The sequence below is a fragment of the Pristiophorus japonicus genome, chromosome 11 (genome assembly GCF_044704955.1).
Source record: "Pristiophorus japonicus isolate sPriJap1 chromosome 11, sPriJap1.hap1, whole genome shotgun sequence".
Taxonomy (NCBI): Eukaryota; Metazoa; Chordata; class Chondrichthyes; family Pristiophoridae; genus Pristiophorus; species Pristiophorus japonicus.
The window spans coordinates 74,948,230-74,969,179 of NC_091987.1; the positions used below are offsets into that span (position 1 = coordinate 74,948,230).

Sequence of the window (20,950 nt, forward strand, 5' to 3'; positions counted from 1 at the left end):
AAAATGTTTCACTTCACACTTTTCTGCATTACATTTCATCTGCCATTTCATCAGCCTATCTATGTCTTCTTGAAGTCTTATCACTATCCTCCGCACTGTTCACTGTAGTTTTGTGTCATCTGCAAATTTTGAAAACCTGCCACCGAAGTCCAAGTCATTAATATATGTCAAGAAAAACAGTGGTCCTGTGTCACATAAAGGATTGACTTATCAATGCAACCCAGCTTCTTAACTATTCATATTTTTTATTTGGTATTTCTAAGGTTGTTGATCCTCTACTTTAAGGATATGGAGATTGTGGAATAATTCATAGAATTATTCCTTTGTTTTTAATTCTATAGCATATGACCAAGCCACTGGAACAAATTGTTGACGCTTAACACAATAACCTATATTTATATAGCGTCTTTAACGTAATAAAACATCCCAAGGCGTTTCACAGGAGCGTTATAAAAATAAACAAAATTTGACACCGAGCCATATAAGGAGATGTTAGGGCAGATGACTAAAAGCTTGGTTGAAGAGGTAGGTTTTAAGGAGTGTCTTAAAGGAGGAAAGAGAAGCGGACGGAATTCCAGAGCTTAGGACCTAGGCAGCTGAAGGCACAACCGATGTTTGTGGGAGCTTGCTTGTGCACAAATTGGCACAACCGCCAATGGTGGAACAGTGTAAATTGGCTCAGTGGGTAGCACCCTCGCGACATGACTCTTCCAGTTCACTCATGTCCAACCTCCCTAGTTCTACCCTCCAAAAATCTGCCGCCCATGTACCATCTCACACCAAGTCCCGCTCATCCATTTCCCCTGTGCTTGCTGACCTACATTGTCTCCCAGGTAAGCAATGCCGCGATTTTAAAATTCGCATCCTTATTTTCAGATCCCTCCATGGCCTTGCCCCTCCTTAGCTCTAATCTCTTGTAGCTCTATAGACCTCTGCGCTCCACTTATTCTGGCCTTTTGAACATCCCCAATTTTAAATGAAAAGAAAGACTTGGATTTATATGCCTTTCACGACCACCGGATTTCTCAAAGCGCTTTACAGCCAATTAAGTACTTTTTGGGAGTCTACTCACTGTTGTAATGTGGGAAACGTGGCAGCTAATTTGCGCACAAGCAAGCTCCCACAAACAGCAGTGTGATAATGACCAGATAATTTTTTTTTTAAGGTTGATTGAGGGATAAATATTGGCCAGGACACTGTGAATAACTCCCCTGCTCTAGAGACAGTGGAGGATTCGAGAGAGGTAGAACTGGGTATCACCAGCGAACATGTGAAACCTCATGTTGTGTTGCTGGAGGATGTCACCAAGGGTCAGCATGTAGTTGAGAAATAGGAGGGGGCCAAGATTTGATCTGGGGGTCACAAAGGTGACAGTGCGGCATCAAGAAGAGAAGCCATTGCAGGTGATTTTGTGGTTATGGCTGGAAATATAGGAATGAAACCAGGCGAGTGCAGTCCCATCCAGCTGGGCAACAGTGGAGAGGCATTGCAGCAGAATTTTGTGGTCAAAGGTTGCAGATAGGTCCAGAAGGGCGATATGGGATAGGCTTGTTGACCTACATTGGCACCCAGTTAAACAATGCCTCCATTTTAAAATTCTCAACCTTGTTTTCAAATCCCTCCATGGTCTCGTCCCTATCTCTGTAATCTCCTCCAGCCCAAGTTCCCCCTAGACCTCGGCGCTCCAACTATTCTGGCCTTTTGAACATCCCCGATTTTAATTGCTCCACCATTGGCAGTCATACCTTCAGCTGCCTAGGTCCTAAGCTCTGAAATTCCCTCCATAATTCTCTTCACTTCTCTTTCCTCCTTTAAGATACTTCTTAAAACTACCTTTGTCGCAGTAAATTAAGATGTAATTTGTAACCTTGGTAATAGTTTCAGTACTGTGGCAGGGACTGAAGCCTGATTGAAGGGATTCAAACAAGGAGTTCTGGGTAGGATGGACACAGATTTGGGATGAACTTTGGGAAGGTTGGAGATGGGGTAACAGTTTGCAAGGGGGGAGGGGTCAACAGTTGTTTTTTTTTTATAGAGAAGTGGGGTGACGACAGCAGATTTGAAGGAAAGGGGAGAGAGAATCGTTAACAATATGTGCTAACATGGGAGCCAGGAGGAAAGTTGAGTTGTCAGCAATTTAGTAGGAATAAGGTCGAGAGAGCATAAGATCAGTCTCATGGACAAGATGACCTTTGAAAGGGCAAGAGGGAAGATAAGAGAGAAATTATAGAAATATGCAAAGTTAGGATTAGGACAGGGTGAAAACGGAGAGTAAGTAAGGTCCAGTGGGCTGGGGAAGGGAGGGAATTAAAAGCAGAAGCAGTTGAACGGATGTTGATCTTTTTAACAAAGAAGTCCATGAGCTCCTCACATTTATTGTTGGAGGTGAGGGAGGAAGAGCCAGGGGAGGATGGTTTGAGAAGACGGTTAGTGGTGGAGAAGAGAAGCCTGGTGTTATTTTTGCCGTCCTGAATGATTATAAATGAAGAATGCCAATTTATGTCAACCTTAAATCAACTTGATAACCCTCTAAAATGTTGCAAAGAAACACAAGTTGGAACATTTGTAAACTTACTCACAAACTAAAATATCCAAGTAAAAACTATTTATATATATATATATCATCGAAGCTACTATATTGAAAGCAGACATTAAATATACAATTATTTAATGCCATATTTACTAAAATAAAAGAACCAAAATTGCATTCTACTTGCCCTTATTTAAAAAATGAAGTAATTTACTCAGCATTAGTATCAGTACTGATATCAGTTACTTGCTTTTAAAGTTAACATTTTAATTGTGCATGTCTGCATGTAATTCTAGATAAGAATGAGCAAACCTCAGACAAGGCTGGACTGATATAATGTCACCAATGTCACATTTTCATCAGTCAAGCTCAAAACAGATTATAATTCCCTATAGTGCCTGTGTGTGTCTCTTGATTGCCATGGAATTTGCATGCCAGCGAGAGTTTCTGTAGGCAATTTTTGTTTTGACTGTTATATAATGAATGTCCCTTTTGCACGCCTTTTGGGATAGTAGGCCACACTTCCAGACGGGCAATGCTTCAGCAATTGCACGGCATCAGTATTTTCTCTCATGATGAGCACCATGCTTCCTCATATTCATGGGGTGAAAAAGGTAAGACTGAGTTGTATCAGTAAATGATGAATGGTTTTGCCCTTGAAGCAAGCCTCCAAGCAGAATAGCAATTTTTAAAAATGTGATTCCTTATTAAAACTATATTGTTTTAAACTTAAAATATATATCTTATATTTTATTGTCAACTTTATATTGCTTGACCTACAATCATTGGATTGAAGGGATAAATGTTTTAAGTTTTTGTCAGATTTGAACTTTGGAGATTGGAAATTTAGTTAATGTATTGGTAGTCCAGCCCAGTGCACAAGAACTAACAATGTCACCACGAGCTGTCCAAGATTTGTTTACACAGCTGTTGTCTTTGAGTTGGCTAATGTTAAATGCATGTTTTAAACACTTACCTATAGCCACTTCATTTTCCATACAAATAGTCAATGGTCCAGATTTTGTAGCAGGGCATCTAATGGCATCTTCTGTTAGTTAGGCTTGTTCGTGCATTTTGCTGCAAGCGTGAACTGATAATGTCACAGTGAGAGAAACAGGTCATCTGGGACCTGAGTGAACAGGGCAACTAACTGGGTTTCTCCTTAACAACAACTACTTGCATTTATATAGTGCATTTAACAATCTAAGCCATCCCAAGACACTTCACAGGAGCGTTACTGAGCCACATAAGGAGATAGGACAGGTGACCCAAGCTTGGTCAAAGAGGTAGGTTTTAAGGTGTGTCTTAAAGGAGCAGAGTAGCTTAGGGACAGAATTCCAGAATTTAGGGCATAAGCAGCTGAAAGGATAGATGGCTATGATGGAGCGATTAACCAATTAGATTCAAGGATTGAGGAATAAACAGGAAGGACGAAGAAGGAAGTGTAAATTAGAGTGGGTTAACTCCAAGTCAAAACAGGTACCGAAAGAAATAGAGGGAAAGAAAGATTGGATTAAGAGAGAAATAAAAGATAGAAAGCAAAGTAAAAAACATTTAAATTCGACATTTTCAAAATCTCCAACAATTAATACCTGAAGAAATGAGACTCCACATATGTAACCGTTAATTTTCAGTGCCAGAGAGATTGATTAGCAGTAATTAACAATTATCATGTTTGTTAAAAGGGTACTTGTGCTTGTAATGTCCAGACTTAATTTTCTGTGGCGAGTTTAGTTCATATCTACCGCACAAATGCACCAACTTCATGACATTCAACGCATGTCAATGGTGAGGCAGGCAGCAAAATGGTGTTTTCGTGAAGCTAACGGCGCAACTTGGACTGCAACGTTTGGATATTGGCATTTAACCATGCATCTGCTTCTCGCCTAAAGTTGATGTACTATTTAGGCATAAATAACGGCCAGTGCCATTAGCCTCACCATTATTTTCACAGCAAATTCTTGGCCAATGAGATTGTCAGAGATTGGAGCATGCCAAAATAATTCTTCCCATCTAGGCTGTTTAAACCTCAAAAGAGCACAGATATATGTCCATCCTGACACTGCAAGGGATTCCCTTACTCCTTCTCCAGATAACTAGGGATTTTTTTCTCTTAGTATCTTCTCAGCCCCATTTCCAATTATTTTAGATCTCTGTTTATGTTACCATTTGCCAGATAGGATAGTAAATATAGCTCCACACCTTTATTAATGATGCCATGGACTATTCATTTACCCTTTAAAAGTGTGGAAGAGCAATCTGGGGGTAGTTTGGTCTCTGATTTCCCCACTGCATAGGAGCCTTTGACTGGACTTAACCACTCTATCTGATAGCAAAGTTTGGAAACTCTTTATCCCTAGGAATGTGCCAGCTGGCAATCTTAATTACAGACTAATCTTCAAATCAAAATGCTCTCAATTGAGACCAAACTTTATATCTGTGAACAAACAAGTAATGTCTAATTTTAGATCACTTAAGGGTTTAACTTCAGCCAGCATTTATCTACAATGCAACATTGCACTAATGATGTTGTAAATTTATTTTCAACCATTTCTGGTCAATTTACAAAGTTAATTTGACAAGCAAGACACAATAATACCATAATAAGATGTAAGGTCATTTTAAGACTTTTTTTTCCAAGTATTGAGTTTTAATAAGGAACCCATTAAATATATATTTTTTTTAAAAACAATTGTTGAAAATTCACTTTTAAGAACAGTTCTCTGGGTATTCAATTTATTTATCTCTTTTTCACCATATTTTTGATAATGTTACATCCCATGTGCCAATTTTACTTGGAAGGAGAGGTGAGTGCAGGTTCTTGATTTCTCCATAATGCCATAATTAGCAAGATATAAAAAGAGATATGACTATCTCCTCATTAATATATGTTGTGTCTCTACTTGTTGGTCAGCTGAATACTGATAAACAGTTTAAGGCTGCACTTCAATTTGAATACTTATCTGGATCGCTCCCAGGAGTATTTTCTTTTTACTGCTCTTATTCCAGAACAGTCATGGCAATATTTACTTTTTATCAAAATCCGATTGTGTTTGTTGCAATAAAAATATTAGTTGCACTTTATTAATGTTATAAATATATAAATGGTACACAGCAATGATAGAACAGTGGCTAATTTTACTGAGCCATTCAAATCTGCCATGATTATTGGGCCTTAGCTGGCACTGATCTAGTAGCAACAAATTCTAGTATGTAACTAGCATACAGTTCAGAAACTTGAGTTACAATGGATTATAAATTATGGAAATATACGTCCATCAAACCCTACAACACTTAGGAATATTAATGCCTAGAAGAATTGTAAGCGTCCATCTTTTACATTATTTCGTGATCTCAGGCGATTTTATTGTTCACTGGTTTTATGCAGAAAGTAAAGAAAATTCTTTTAACCGGTCCCGAAGTTCCAGTGTCTCCAGCATTGACAAAGAATCAAAGGAAGCTATAACTGCTCTGTACTTCATGGAGTCCTTCAGCCGAAAGATGGACTCTACCCTCTCACCATGCCTATGGGTTGGCACCAGTTTGGGTACAGTGCTAGTTATCTCATTGAACTTACCCCCAGAGGAACAAAGGCATTCAGAGCCACTCATGGTCTCTCCCAGCGGTAAGACTTTTCTTTATATATACCTTACAAAATGGCTTCTCATTATGGCAAAGTTCTTTTTGGGTAACTTCAAAATATATTTCTTGATCATACAGCAACAACAAAAACAACTTGTATTTATGTAGCATCTTTATCATAACCATAGTGACACATTGACCTACTTGGCCTTTGCACTGGTGGAACTAAGTTAGATGGGCACTTCTACCTGCTCCAAGAGCCTCCCCTAACACCAGCAGAATTTCCCCTGACACTGGCAGTAAGTCCTTGGATAATAACGTAGAGGATGCAGTCTGCTCGATGGAATTGTGCAGACATATCTGGGCAGATATATGCTCAGAGGCCTGCTGCAGCACAAGACATGCTCACTTTGTTTTTAATTTTACTTCTAGAGAATTGCTTTCAGTTAACATTCTATTCAGTATATTGAATTTGGGTTAACAAAGTTTATTAAATGATGAGCATTTATTTGCTTTGTTTTGACAGTAAACAGATAAAAATATACATTGAAATCTAAGGGTTAAAAGTATCATTGGTTGCTTCCCAACATCTAAACTGTTACATGTTCCTTATCTTCCGAGTAGAATTCCCACAATATTGTTCACAGGTAGTCCCGACTCTTGATCACAGTTCCTGATGCTTACTTGGTGAAATGTACAGTGGTAAATCACAATAGTAATTTGACGATTTACTCCATTCAGTAAATGCAGCAGATTTACAGAAGCAGCCTAATATTTAAATGTGTATCTATCACTTGGTTACTTACAAGCAGCCACCTTTTGGGTAAGATTCATGCTATAACTGGAAATATTTTATGTTTGGATCAGGAATATACATATAATATGCTTTTGATCATGGATTCCTTGTAATAAAAAGGACTAAATAAATTTGGCAAATTAGAATTCCTTGCCAAGTATTTATCTGTAATCAGATGTAGAAGTCTTTCTCACAAACAGAGTTAAAATTAAAACAGTTTTATATGTGCCGTTGTCTACATTTCATTTGATATACATGTAACATTAGAAAACTTATCAAGGGTCATTATGTCAAAATACGATATGATAGAAATGCTAATGCATTTAAATTGGTGAAATACTGGTATTTGTTTTCTCTAGTGATACTGGCACTCATGAGTACAACATATAGTTTTTTGATTTTTTTTCAGGAACAGTGTTGATGTTAAAAGGAGCCCTACTAACATTTTCCTCCTTGGATTCGCTGGGTGGTTTAATACACCCCCCGTATGAGGTGTGGAAGGATCCAAACACCGAAGATAAAGATGATAAAGGACGGAAAAGAAAACTAGTTACATTTTCACCAACTTCCTCTCAGGAGATGGGGGACCACCAGTATGTAGTGCTCTGCTCAGAGAAACAGGCCAAACTCTATTCCCTTCCTTCTCAAAGCTGTCTGTATGTTCACAATATCACAGAGACTTCCTTTGTGTTACGAGCAGATATCGTAACCATGTGCAACAGCATCTGTCTGGCCTGCTTCTGTGCAAATGGACATATTATGACCTTAAGGTAACTTTCACGTACTAGAAGTAGTACACTTGATTTCCTTACTATAATTTCTTAATTTTATTTCGTCTATTTAATATTGTAAAGTTAAATTTGTGAAACTTCTTCTCCCCAAGCTGTGAATCAAGTGCAGCTGTTTGGGAAGTCGGTGAACATGGTTCCAGACATCCATATATTTCTTCTCTTGAGTCTCTCTCCTGAGCATGCAAATAGCAGTGTGCCATTGACATTCTCTTCAATTCCTTCCTTAATCTCTTTTACATAGCCTTTGTCCATCCCAGGGTTTGGCAGCTCCTGATCTCTGCTAGGCTTTTTCTCACAGCAGTGTCAAAGGCCTTTGTAAGGTCGAAGAGGGCATGTATAAGGGCTGGCGCTGTTCCCTGCATTTTTCCTGCAGCTGTCGCACTGCAAAAACCATGTCCGTTGTGTCCCGGAGGGAACGAAATCCGCACTGCGACTCCGGGAGGAGCTCCTCGGCCAAGGGAAGAAGTCGGTTGAGGAGGACTCTAGCGACGACTTTCCCAGTGGTTGATAGCAGGGAGATTCTTCTGTAGTTGCCGCAGTCGGACTTGTCCCCTTTTTTAAAGATGGTCCCGAACACTGCATCTCTAAGATCTCCCAGCATGCTCTCCTCCCTCCAGATGAGAGAGATGAAGTCATGTATTCGCGTCAGTAGTGCCTCTCCGCCATACTTCAGTGCCTCAGCAGGGATTCCATCCGCTCCCGTAACCTTGTTGTTTTTTAGCTGTCTTATGGCCTTTTCTACCTCGTGCAGTGTGGGGTCTCACTGAGGTGGTGGTGGGTAGCATGCTGTGGAATGGAGCCGAGAACACTCGAGTCAAAGGCTCTTCGATCTCGGGAGCCTCCTATCAACAAGAGCAGGCATTGACAACGAGATCCAACACTGCCTCCAGTGCGCCAGTGCAGCCTTCGGCCACTTGAGGAAAAGAGTGTTTGAAGACCAGTCCCTCAAAACTGTCATCAAGCTCATGGTCTACAGAGTCGTAGTAATACCTGCCCTCCTGTATGGCTCAGAGACGTGGACCATGTACAGCAGACACCTCAAGTCCCTGGAGAAATACCACCAGCGATGTCTCCGCAAGATCCTGCATATCCCCTGGGAGGACAGACGCACAAACATTAGCGTCCTCGTCGAGGCTAACATCCCCAGCATTGAAGCACTGACCACACTTGATCAGCTCCGCTGGGCAGGCCACATAGTTCGCATGCCAGACACGAGACTCCCAAAGCAAGCGCTCTACTCTGAACTCGTCCACGGCAAACGAGCCAAAAGTGGGCAGAGAAAACGTTACAAGGACACCCTCAAAGCCTCCCTGATAAAGTGCAACATCCCCACTGACACCTGGGAGTCCCTGGCTATAGACCGCTCTAAGTGGAGGAAATGCATCCGGGAGGGGGCTGAGCACCTCGAGTCTCAACACCGAGAGCATGCAGAAATCAAGCGCAGGCAGCGGAAGGAGCGTGCGGCAAACCAGGCTCCCTGCCCACCCTTTCCCTCAACGACTATCTGTCCCACCTGTGACAGAGACTGTGGTTCTCGTATTGGACTGTACAGCCACCAAAGAACTCGTGCTAAGAGTGGAAGCAAGTCTTCCTCGATTCTGAGGGACTGCCTATGATGATGGTTGACATCACTAATTCAGTGGTGTGAAGTGCTCACATGATCCTGCACTCCTCCACTCTGTGCTGATGCATATTGGAGCTACAACCATGCATCACAAGATCACGTTTGATTCAGATCTTTATGTTACCACCCATTTAATGCCATTATAAGTCATAAATTGTGTTGTTTTTCTTGTTATAACTCCTTATTAAATCTGAAATTAAGCTAAAAAATAAACTGTTATCTCGGTGTAAATTGCTTTGCCTATGATTTAATTTTTAGCATATTATTCACTGAACTGCACATGTCTAAATGCCATTCACATCTCATTCTTTACTAAAATCTATTATCACTGTCACTAGCTCCTCCTGTTATGAAACATTTCTGCCAGCATCTCTTTCTTGGTGCTTTATCTTCTATATTGTACACCTTGTTCTCTTTTCATATTTCCATTGGATTCCATTTATTCTAATCTTCATTTATTTATGGGAGATTGTTTAATATCAAAATAAATCTAAATGGTAAACGGCCATTATAAGACTTCATTCAATATAATTATGAATGAAGAATAGGAAACATTGAGAGCATACCATTTGGTGGAATATTTTCATTATTTTGCAGGAACTATAAACTATATTGTGTTTATCAAAAACAAATAAAATCTTTACAGAATGGAAATGTTCTTTGCGGTTTTAAACTGCAACAAATATTCTCAGCATTTTTTACATTTTTAAACCATAGCTTGCCAAGTCTTCGGCCATTGTTGGATGTAAACTACTTGCCTTTAACTGATATGAGAATAGCACGGACTTTCTGTTTTACAAATGCTGGAAAGGCTCTGTATCTGAGTTCCCCCACAGAAATCCAGCGAATTACTTACAGCCAGCAGATGTGTGAAAACCTTCAGGTAAGGCTGTCATTCCATTTGGAGTTTTCACCAGAAATAGAGAATTTCAGTTAGTCTTTCATGAGTGTCCCATAATTTGTGAGTTGAGCAAGCAAGAATAATTTAGAGTGTTTTTTTTAAAATAAGAAACATTGAGAGCACACCGTTTGGTGGAATATTTTCACTATTTTGCAGGAACTATCATACCGAATTTTAACAATTGCAGAACATGATAGACAGTGTAGTGCCGTATAACAGGTCCTAAGTATTTTTTTATTTTAACTGAAAGCCAATGATTTAGTGAAGTGTTATGGTGCTTGGAGGTTCACTGTCTGCATCACATTCTTATCACCAGCAATAAAATAACTTTCACTCCATTAGATGCTGCTGACCATAGCCCTAAATGACAACTAACTTACCTCCGAACTGGTGGAAATACTAAATGATAAGGTTGCATTGTGTATCATGGGATGATATATATAATAGTGAGTAAACTTTAGCATTGTTGTTGCCAATTTAAGTTAATCTAAGGGTTAAGTCATGACAGGAGAGCTCGGTCACGTGATATGCTCCTCCTGTGCCATGTGGGAACTCGGGGACACTTCCGGTGTCCCTGACGACTACGTGTGCGGGAAGTGTATCCGCCTCCAGCTCCTGACGGACCGAGTTGCGGAATTGGAGCTGAGGGTGGATTCACTCGAGCATCCACGATGCTGAGAACGACGTGAGTAGCATGTGTAGCGAGTTGGTCTTACCGCAGGAGAAGGGTCCACAGCCAGATAGGGAATGGAAGACCAGCAGGAAGAGTAGTGCAAGTAAGGTAGTGCAGGGGTCCCCTGGGGTCATCCCCCTGCAAAACAGATACACTGCTTTGAGTACTGTTGAGAGGGATGACTCATCAGGGGAGGGCAGCAGCAGCCAAGTTCATGGCACCGTGGCTGGCTCTGTTGCACAGGAGGGCAGCAAAACGAGAGGGATAGTGATAGGGGATTCAATTGTGAGGGGAATAGATAGGTGTTTCTGCGGCCGCAACCGAGACTCCAGGATGGTATGTTGCCTCCCTGGTGCAAGGGTCAAGGATGTCTCGGAGCGGGTGCAGGACATTCTAAAAAGGGATGGAGAACAGCCAGTTGTCGTGGTGCACATTGGTACCAACGACATAGGTAAAAAAAGGAATGATGTCCTACGAAACGAATTTAAGGAGCTAGGAGCTAAATTAAAAAGTAGGACCTCAAAAGTAGTAATCTCGGGATTGCTACCAGTGCCACATGCTAATCAGAGTAGGAATCACAGGATAGCGCAGATGAATACGTGGCTTGAGCAGTGGTGCAGCACGGAGGGATTCAAATTCCTGGGGCATTGGAACCGGTTCTGGTGGAGGTGGGACCAGTTCAAACCAGACGGTCTGCACCTGGGCAGGACCGGAACCAATGTCCTCGGGGGAGTGTTTGCTAGTGCTGTTGGGGAGGAGTTAAACTAATATGGCAGGGGAATGGGAACCAATGCAGGGAGACAGAGGGAAACAAAAAGGAGACAAAAGCAAAAGACAGAAAGGAAATGAGGAAAGGTAGAGGGCAGAGAAACCCAAGGCAAAGAACAAAAAGGGCCACTGTACAGCAAAATTCTAAAAGGACAAAGGGTGTTAAAAAAACAAGCCTGAAGGCTTTGTGTCTTAATGCAAGGAGTATCCGTAATAAAGTGGATGAATTAATTGTGCAAATAGATGATAATAAATATGATGTGATCGGGATTACGGAGACGTAGCTCCAGGATGATCAGGGCTGGGAACTCAAAATCCAGGGGTATTCAACATTCAGGAAGAATAGAATAAAAGGAAAAGGAGGTGGGGTAGCATTGCTGGTTAAAGAGGAGATTAATGCAATAGTTAGGAAGGACATTAGCTTGGATGATGTGGAATCTATATGGGTAGAGCTGCAGAACACCAAAGGGCAAAAAACATTAGTGGGAGTTGTGTACAGACCTCCAAACAGTAGTAGTGATGTTGGGGAGGGCATCAAACAGGAAATTAGGGGTGCATGCAATAAAGGTGCAGCAGTTATAATGGGTGACTTTAATATGCACATAGATTGGGCTAGCCAAACTGGAAGCAATACGGTGGAGGAGGATTTCCTGGAGTGCATAAGGGATGGTTTTCTAGACCAATATGTCGAGGAACCAACTAGGGGGGAGGCCATCTTAGACTGGGTGTTGTGTAATGAGAGAGGATTAATTTAGCAATCTCATTGTGTGAGGCCCCTTGGGGAAGAGTGACCATAATATGGTGGAATTCTGCATTAGGATGGAGAATGAAACAGTTAATTCAGAGACCATGGTCCAGAACTTAAAGAAGGGTAACTTGTAACTTTGAAGGTATGAGGCGTGAATTGGCTAGGATAGATTGGCGAATGATACTTAAGGGGTTGACTGTGGATGGGCAATGGCAGACATTTAGAGACCGCATGGATGAACTACAACAATTGTACATTCCTGACTGGCGTAAAAATAAAAAAGGGAAGGTAGCTCAACCGTGGCTATCAAGGGAAATCAGGGATAGCATTAAAGCCAAGGAAGTGGCATACAAATTGGCCAGAAATAGCAGTGAACCCGGAGACTGGGAGAAATTTAGAACTCAGCAGAGTAGGACAAAGGGTTTGATTAGGGCAGGGAGAATGGAGTACGAGAAGAAGCTTGCAGGGAACATTAAGACGGATTGCAAAAGTTTCTATAGATATGTAAAGAGAAAAAGGTTAATAAAGACAAATGTAGGTCCCCTGCAGTCAGAATCAGGGGAAGTCATAACGGGGAACAAAGAAATGGCAGACCAATTGAACAAGTACTTTGGTTCGGTATTCACTAAGGGGGACACAAACAACCTTCCAGATATATAAGGGGTCAGAAGGTCTAGTAAGGAGGAGGAACTGAGGGAAATCCTTATTAGTCGGGAAATTGTGTTGGGGAAATTGATGGGATTGAAGGCCGATAAATCCCCAGGGCCTGATGGACTGCACCCCAGAGTACTTAAGGAGGTGGCCTTGGAAATAGCGGATGCATTGACAGTCATTTTCCAACATTCCATTGACTCTGGATAAGTTCCTATGGAGTGGAGGTAGTCAATGTAACCCCACTTTTTAAAAAAGGAGGGAGAGAGAAAACAGGGAATTATAGACCGGTCAGCCTGACCTCAGTAGTGGGTAAAATGATGGAATCAATTATTAAGGATGTCATTGCAGCGCATTTGGAAAGAGGTGACATGATAGGTCCAAGTCAGCATGGATTTGTGAAAGTGAAATCATGCTTGACAAATCTTCTGGAATTTTTTGAGGATGTTTCCAGTAGAGTGGACAAGGGAGAACCAGTTGATGTGGTATATTTGGACTTTCAGAAGGCTTTCGACAAGGTCCCACACAAGAGATTAATGTGCAAAGTTAAAGCACATGGGATTGGGGGTAGTGTGCTGACGTGGATTGAGAACTGGTTGTCAGACAGGAAGCAAAGAGTAGGAGTAAATGGGTACTTTTCAGAATGGCAGGCAGTGACTAGTGAGGTACTGCAAGGTTCTGTGCTGGGGCCTCAGCTGTTTACACTGTGCATTAATGATTTAGACGAGGGGATTAAATGTAGTATCTCCAAATTTGCGGATGACACTAAGTTGGGTGGCAGTGTAAGCTGCGAGGAGGATGCTATGAGGCTGCAGAGTGACTTGGATATGTTAGGTGAGTGGGCAAATGCATGGCAGATGAAGTATAATGTGGATAAATGTGAGGTTATCCACTTTGGTGGTAAAAACAGAGAGACAGACTATTATCTGAATGGTGACAGATTAGGAAAAGGGGAGGTGCAACAAGACCTGGGTGTCATGGTACATCAGTCATTGAAGGTTGGCATGCAGGTACAGCAGGCGGTTAAGAAAGCAAATAGCATGTTGGCCTTCATAGCGAGGGGATTTGAGTACAGGGGCAGGGAGGTGTTGCTACAGTTGTACATGGCCTTGGTGAGGCCACACCTGGAGTATTGTGTACAGTTTTGGTCTCCTAACTTGAGGAAGGACATTCTTGCTATTGAGGGAGTGCAGCGAAGGTTCACCAGACTGATTCCCGGGATGGTGGGATTGACCTATCAAGAAAGACTGGATCAACTGGGCTTGTATTCACTGGAGTTCAGAAGAATGAGAGGGGACCTCATAGAAACGTTTAAAATTCTGATGGGTTTCGACAGGTTAGATGCAGGAAGAATGTTCCCAATGTTGGGGAAGTCCAGAACCAGGGGTCACAGTCTAAGGATAAGGGGTAAGCCATTTAGGACTGAGATGAGGAGTAACCTCTTCACCCAGAGAGTGGTGAACCTGTGGAATTCTCTACCACAGAAAGTTGTTGAGGCCAATTCACTAAATATATTCAAAAGGGAGTTAGATTAAGTCCTTACTACTAGGGGGATCAAGGGGTATGGCGAGAAAGCGGGAAGGGGGTACTGAAGTTGCATCTTCAGCCATGAACTCATTGAATGGCGGTGCAGGCTAGAAGGGCCGAATGGCCTACTCCTGCACCTATTTTTCTATGTTTCTATAAAGTAACATTAAAGTTAATGTAACATTTCTCCTAAGAAATAACATTTAATACCTTTCCCTAGGGGCTTTGCTTTTGACTTCCCTATGTAAAAAAAAATGACAGCTTTTTCCAGTAGAGAATTGAAGATGGAAATTGCTGTTTCTAGCTTTGGCCCAATTGTGAATTGTCCCAAAAGTGTTATGGTGGCTGGAGGTTCACAGTATGCATCACATTCTCATCACCAGCAATAAAAGCAGCTTTAGACGTTTTGCTGGTGAGTTGGTGTAGGGTGAAGTTTGAGAGGATAGTGAGTTGGTGTAGGGTGGAGTTTGTGAGGATGATGAGTTGGTGTAGGGTGGAGTTTGGGAGGATGGTGAGTTGGTGTAGGGTGGAGTTTGGGAGGATGGTGAGTTGGTGTCGGGTGGAGTTTGGGAGGATGGTGAGTTGGTGTCGGGTGGAGTTTGGGAGGATGGTGAGTTGGTGTCGGGTGGAGTTTGGGAGGATGGTGATTTGGTGTAGGGTGGAGTTTGGGAGGATGATGATTTGGTGTAGGGTGGAGTTTGGGAGGATGGTGAGTTGGTGTCGGGTGGAGTTTGGGAGGATGGTGAGTTGGTGTCGGGTGGAGTTTGGGAGGATGGTGAGTTGGTGTAGGGTGGAGTTTGGGAGGATGGTGAGTTGGTGTAGGGTGGAGTTTGGGAGGATGATGATTTGGTGTAGGGTGGAGTTTGGGAGGATGGTGAGTTGGTGTAGGGTGGAGTTTGGGAGGATAGTGAGTTGGTATAGGGTGGAGTTTGGGAGGATGATGAGTTGGTGTAGGGTGGTTTGGGAGGATGGTGAGTTGGTGTAGGGTGGAGTTTGGGAGGATAGTGAGTTGGTGTAGGGTGAAGTTTGGGAGGATGATGAGTTGGTGTAGGGTGGAGTTTGGGAGGATGATGATTTGGTGTAGGGTGGAGTTTGGGAGGATAGTGAGTTGGTGTAGGGTGGAGTTTGGGAGGATGGTGAGTTGGTGTAGGGTGGAGTTTGGGAGGATGGTGAGTTGGTGTAGGGTGGAGTTTGGGAGGATGATGAGTTGGTGTAGGGTGGAGTTTGGGAGGATAGTGAGTTGGTGTAGGGTGGAGTTTGGGAGGATAGTGAGTTGGTGTAGGGTGAAGTTTGGGAGGATAGTGAGTTGGTGTAAGGTGGTTTCAGTGGACTACACCAGCTAGAATGATATTGCAGCCTCCCAGTTGGTCCCGACTGTGCATTGCAACAGTTCCAGTACACTTTCTTCAGACTTGCTAAATATTGCTGATTATGAATGATAACTACTCATTTTGGCTTATGACTATAAATCATTGTGATGCATTTTGCTCTTAAAAATAAGTAAAGCTCCATATGTTTAAATCACTCTTGTCAATCGAAAATGTCACGTCTAAAGCTGCTTTTATATTGGATTAAGTATTCTGAGTCATATGGCTATTGACCAAATTGAGCAGGAGAAAAGAATTTCACTGCACTATAAGCAGGTACTGAAGCACACTGACAATTCCAGTAAAGTTTAATTACATTGCTGCTTCCAGCCCTGCTACCAGAGCCCACAGGACCAATTGTAGTAGACTTGCTCCTTATTGCTGCTTCTATAACTACAATTAATTGTGATAGTTTTAGTAAGCTGAGAGAATTGTTACATCACTGCTAAAATAATTACTACAAGTTGATACTATTTTCTCAGCTACCTTCCTGTTCATGAGTTTTGAAGTTATTGACTCTCCGTACATTTACTTTTTCAGGAAATGCTTGGAGATTTGTTTACTCCTATTGAAACCCCAGAAGCTCAAAACAGAGGTTTTTTAAAGGGGCTGTTTGGAGGAAGTGGACAAACTTTTGATAGAGAAGAGCTATGTAAGTTAATGAGAAGACGCTATAACTTGCCATCACTTGCATTTCACAGGCAATACAATTGTCATTACTTAATTTAGATAGTCCTTTACTCTAGATTTTGGTCAGGCACGATTAGATTCCATTACATTAAAATGTTCAACGCTATACCGGCACGGACACGATTGGCCGAATGGCCTCCTGTGTCGTACTTTTTCTAGGATTCTATGATAAATGGAATCATGGTAGGTCTACTGGAGTGTCCAAATTCATATGCTTTACAGTATCATGATGGAAAGATGATTTTCCTCACCAATTGTGTGTGCCAATTTACCTTCCTCCCCTCTTCTCCTAAAATGTGTACCAAAGAAAGGGAGAAATCATCTTTTTTAAAAAGAGAGTTACACGCTTTAAAAAAATAATACATTGCTCTGCAGCAAGAGAAAGCTACATGTTCCAATGTCCTTTCACATCAAGTGCTAACAGGCTGCAGGGGCAATCTTCTCCAACTGTTAAAGGGAAATGTTGTTTAAACAGCTGAAATCTGTAGCATTTCTTGATGATACTCCGTTGTCATGTTAGGCATGAGAAACAGCCTGAGAAGGGATTCTAGCTACTTTATCTAGCACTCAGATAGAAAACCATGTGAAAGGTTCCTTTGAACTGCTTAAACCCTTTAGAGAGTCCTTCTAAAGACCTGGTGGTACCATCCTACTGAAGAACTGGAGAAAATATGTCCAGCCGCAAGTTTTACCACTCACTCTGGTCAAAAAAACGTGGATAACTGTTCCTTTTCTATAATCTTAAAACACAATACAGTAAATGATAATTGAATAAATTACAATTTTCTTAAATCTATTTTTTTCCTATTAAGTTGGTGAGGCTTCAGCAGGCAAGGCATCTCGGACTCTTGCCCAGCACATCCCTGGACCTGGTGGACTTGAGGGGGTTAAGGGTGCTGCATCTGGAGTTGTTGGCGATCTAGCTCGTGCTCGGATTGCTTTGGATGAACGTGGGCAGAGACTAGGGGAACTGGAAGACCGAACTGCTGCCATGATGTCGAGTGCAGAGACATTTTCCAAACACGCACATGAGGTAAAAAGCGTACGGTTCTTTAAAGAATTTTCAGCTTTGCAGTAAATGGGCTTATTGTCTATCTACCTATGTAGAGCTCTGCGCTGTTGGAAAGCTAGGATACAAGTTTGTGCCCTAATCTTTCACATGGTAAGTTACTCTCGGAGCTGAATCATTGTGGAGAAGCACTAAGTGGGAGGTGAGATTCTTCCTCCCCAGGGAGAGAGAATTATTCAACGGTGTTATCAACACTTCCCAGCTACTGGTTTAAAAACCTCATTAGCAGAAGCTTGGGTACAGGTCAGCTAACTACCCTTTTACATGTGGATGGCATGTGTCAGGGGAGTCTCAAAAAAGGAGATGGGGAGAAAATACCCTAACAAAAAAGGATTATTAACCTTTCATAACATTGTAATCGTTAAAATAGATTCCCATCTCTGTGAATGAAATGCTGAAAGAATTATCCCAGAAAATGAAAAACAAGTAGTTACAATCCATTCATGGATTTATAACATACCTCTGCAAACTCAACAAGAAAACAATGACTATACTCAGCTTTGTATGCAGTTCATAAATTTTTGTTTATATTCATTTTAATTAATTCATTAATAATTATTAATCCTGGTTCTCATATTGCCTGCCATTTTAGCATGTTTGCTATGATACACCCTTCTCCAGCTTGAAAGCTATAAGCCATTCAATGATGGGCCAGCAGATACCATGATTAGATAACGGCATTTTCCCCTAAAATGTCCTCTACGGCAGCAAGCTAAAAACTTACAAAACTCTCAGTTGAGACAAACAAGTTCGAGTGACGGGGCTCAGATTAGTAAACTGGGATTTTCCACTTCAGCAGAAACCTAATGACCCGGATTTTGCTGTGAGCAGCAAAGGAACGGCTTTTGCCGTTCACCTCACATGCAGTTACCCACAGACTTTTAGCGGGCTTATCAGTGGAGACTTCTTGTAATCCAATGTCTGTTTGAATTCGGCACCCTCTACAGGGGATCTGTGGAGACTGCGAGCATTGAAGCAGCAGCGAGGTTGTTCAACCAATCAGATTGGAGAATCCTCGCTGCGACAGACAGCAAAGCAAGAAGTAAAAAATTAGGAAATATAAATTACATTTAAATCATTGTATAGGAAGCAAAATAAAGATTGGGACACACACCCACAGGAGCGACATAAAAGAGAAAAATATAAAAAAAATTATTTTAATTTTATTTTTAATGATCTGGAACATTAATTTTCTTAGAGAATGAGACTCCACATTTGTAAAATTAATTTTTCAGGGCCGGAGAGGTTGTTCAGCTGTAATTATTACTTACTACGCCGTTAAAAACTGGGTTACTCCTGATTAAAAATGGCTGAAAAAGTTAGGGCTTATTCAGAGTGAGAATAGTGGGTAATTAGTTCACACCATGAAAACGATCTCTCTGTAGATTCTATCGGCGAAGAAAAGCACAGCCTGGGGAGGAGCAGGGTATCACTGACAGCAATTTCCAGATTTCCGCATTTAACTGCGCATGTGTGGACGGCAGAAGGTGCTGTCATTTTTACCCTGTAATAACGGTGAACGTGACAGTCTCGCGGTTATTAGTACAGCAAAATCTGAATCATTATAAAATCAATGCGATTGGAGTTTTGCACCCAGTCGTTTGTCTCACCACCAATTCCACTAAAAGCATGGAACCTGCTACAAAGTATCTCTGTGCGTTGTTCTGCAATTAGACTTTAAGGGCCCAAGTTTCCACACGCGCCTAGAACGACGCAGTCCCGACCTGGACGCCCGTTTTTCGCGCCACAAAGTGCGCCTAAAAAAATCCTCCGTATTCTCCACCTACCTGCAGGTCCTCTGGCCCTCGGCGCAGCCAGCACGAGCTGTGGGGGGGCGGAGCCAGGTCCTTGCGCTGAAAACAGTGCCGGGACCTCTGCACATGCGCGCTACAGTCGGCACGCAAGTGCAGTAGCTCGAGGCGCCCAAGCACCCAGCCCCTAGCCCTGGCCGAATGGCCTCACTGGGGCTGCGTGAATAAGGCTCCTCCCACGGCCAGCTCCTGCTTCCCCCCCCCCCCCGACCAGACCCGACACCCGCTCCCCCCCCCGCCACCGCCCTTGCCTCTGGACCGGATCCGACACCCGCTCCCCCCGACTGGATCCGACCTGACCCGACCCCCCCCCCCCCGACTGGACCGACCCAACCCCCCCCGACTGGACCAGACCCGACCCGCGCTCCTGCTCCCGCTCCCCCGACTGGACCCGACCCGACCCGCGCTCCTGCTCCCGCTCCCCCGCCCCCCTGACTGAACCCGACCCGACCCGCGCTCCTGCTCCCGCTCACCCGCCCTCCCGACTGGACCCAACCTGACCCGCGGTCCTGCTCCCGCTCCCCCGCCCCCCCCGACTGGACCCGACCCGCGCTCCTGCTCCCGCTCACCCGCCCCCCCGACTGGACCCAACCTGACCCGCGGTCCTGCTCCCGCTCCCCCGCCCCCCCCCGACTGGACCCGACCAGCGCTCCTGCTCCCGCTCCCCCGCCCCCCCGACTGGACCCGACCCGCGCTCCTGCTCCCGCTCCCCCGCCCCCCCGACTGGACCCGACCCGACCCACGCTCCTGCTCCCGCTCCCCCGCCCCCCCCCGACTGGACCCAACCCGACCCGCGGTCCTGCTCCCGCTCCCCCGCCCCCCCCCCCCCCCGACTGGACCCGACCCGACCCGACCCGCGCTCCTGCTCCCGCTCCCCCGCCCCCCCCCCGACTGGACCCGACCCGCGCTCCTGCTCCCGCTCCCCCGCCCCCCCGACTGGACCCGACCCGCGCTCCTGCTCCCGCTCCCCCGCCCCCCCCCGACTGGACCCGACCCGCGCTCCTGTTCCCGCTCCCGCGCCCCCCTGACTGGACCCGACCCGACCCACGCTCCTGCTCCCGCTCCCCCGCCCCCCCCGACTGGACCCAACCCGACCCGCGGTCCTGCTCCCGCTCCCCTGCCCCCCCCCCCCCGACTGGACCCGACCCGACCCGACCCGCGCTCCTGCTCCCGCTCCCCGCCCCCCCGACTGGACCCGACCCGACCCGACCCGCGCTCCTGCTCCCCCTCCCCCTCGACCCGACCCGACCCTCGCTCCCGCCCCCCGACCCGACCCGTGCTCCTGCTCCTGCTCCCCCCCCCCCCCGACTGGACCTGACCCGACCCGACCCCCGCTCCCCCCCCTCCCCGGACTGGATCCGACCTGACCTTCCCCTCCCCCTCCCCAACCTGACCTCCCCCTCCCTCTCTCTCCCTCCCCCC

General features: G+C 44.2%; 1 protein-coding gene across 7 annotated transcripts in view; it reads left to right on the top strand.

The window, feature by feature from the left end:
• LOC139276085 (syntaxin-binding protein 5-like) overlaps window positions 1–20,950 on the top strand; it is a 671,748-nt gene that overhangs the window by 644,377 nt on the left and 6,421 nt on the right. For all 7 annotated transcript variants that reach the window (XM_070893547.1, XM_070893550.1, XM_070893548.1 and 4 more), the window contains 5 exons: window positions 5,919–6,155; window positions 7,318–7,678; window positions 10,041–10,206; window positions 16,499–16,610; window positions 17,461–17,681. In XM_070893547.1, the coding sequence (XP_070749648.1) occupies window positions 5,919–6,155; window positions 7,318–7,678; window positions 10,041–10,206; window positions 16,499–16,610; window positions 17,461–17,681 (1,097 nt within the window). The remainder of the gene's footprint in view (window positions 1–5,918; window positions 6,156–7,317; window positions 7,679–10,040; window positions 10,207–16,498; window positions 16,611–17,460; window positions 17,682–20,950) is intronic.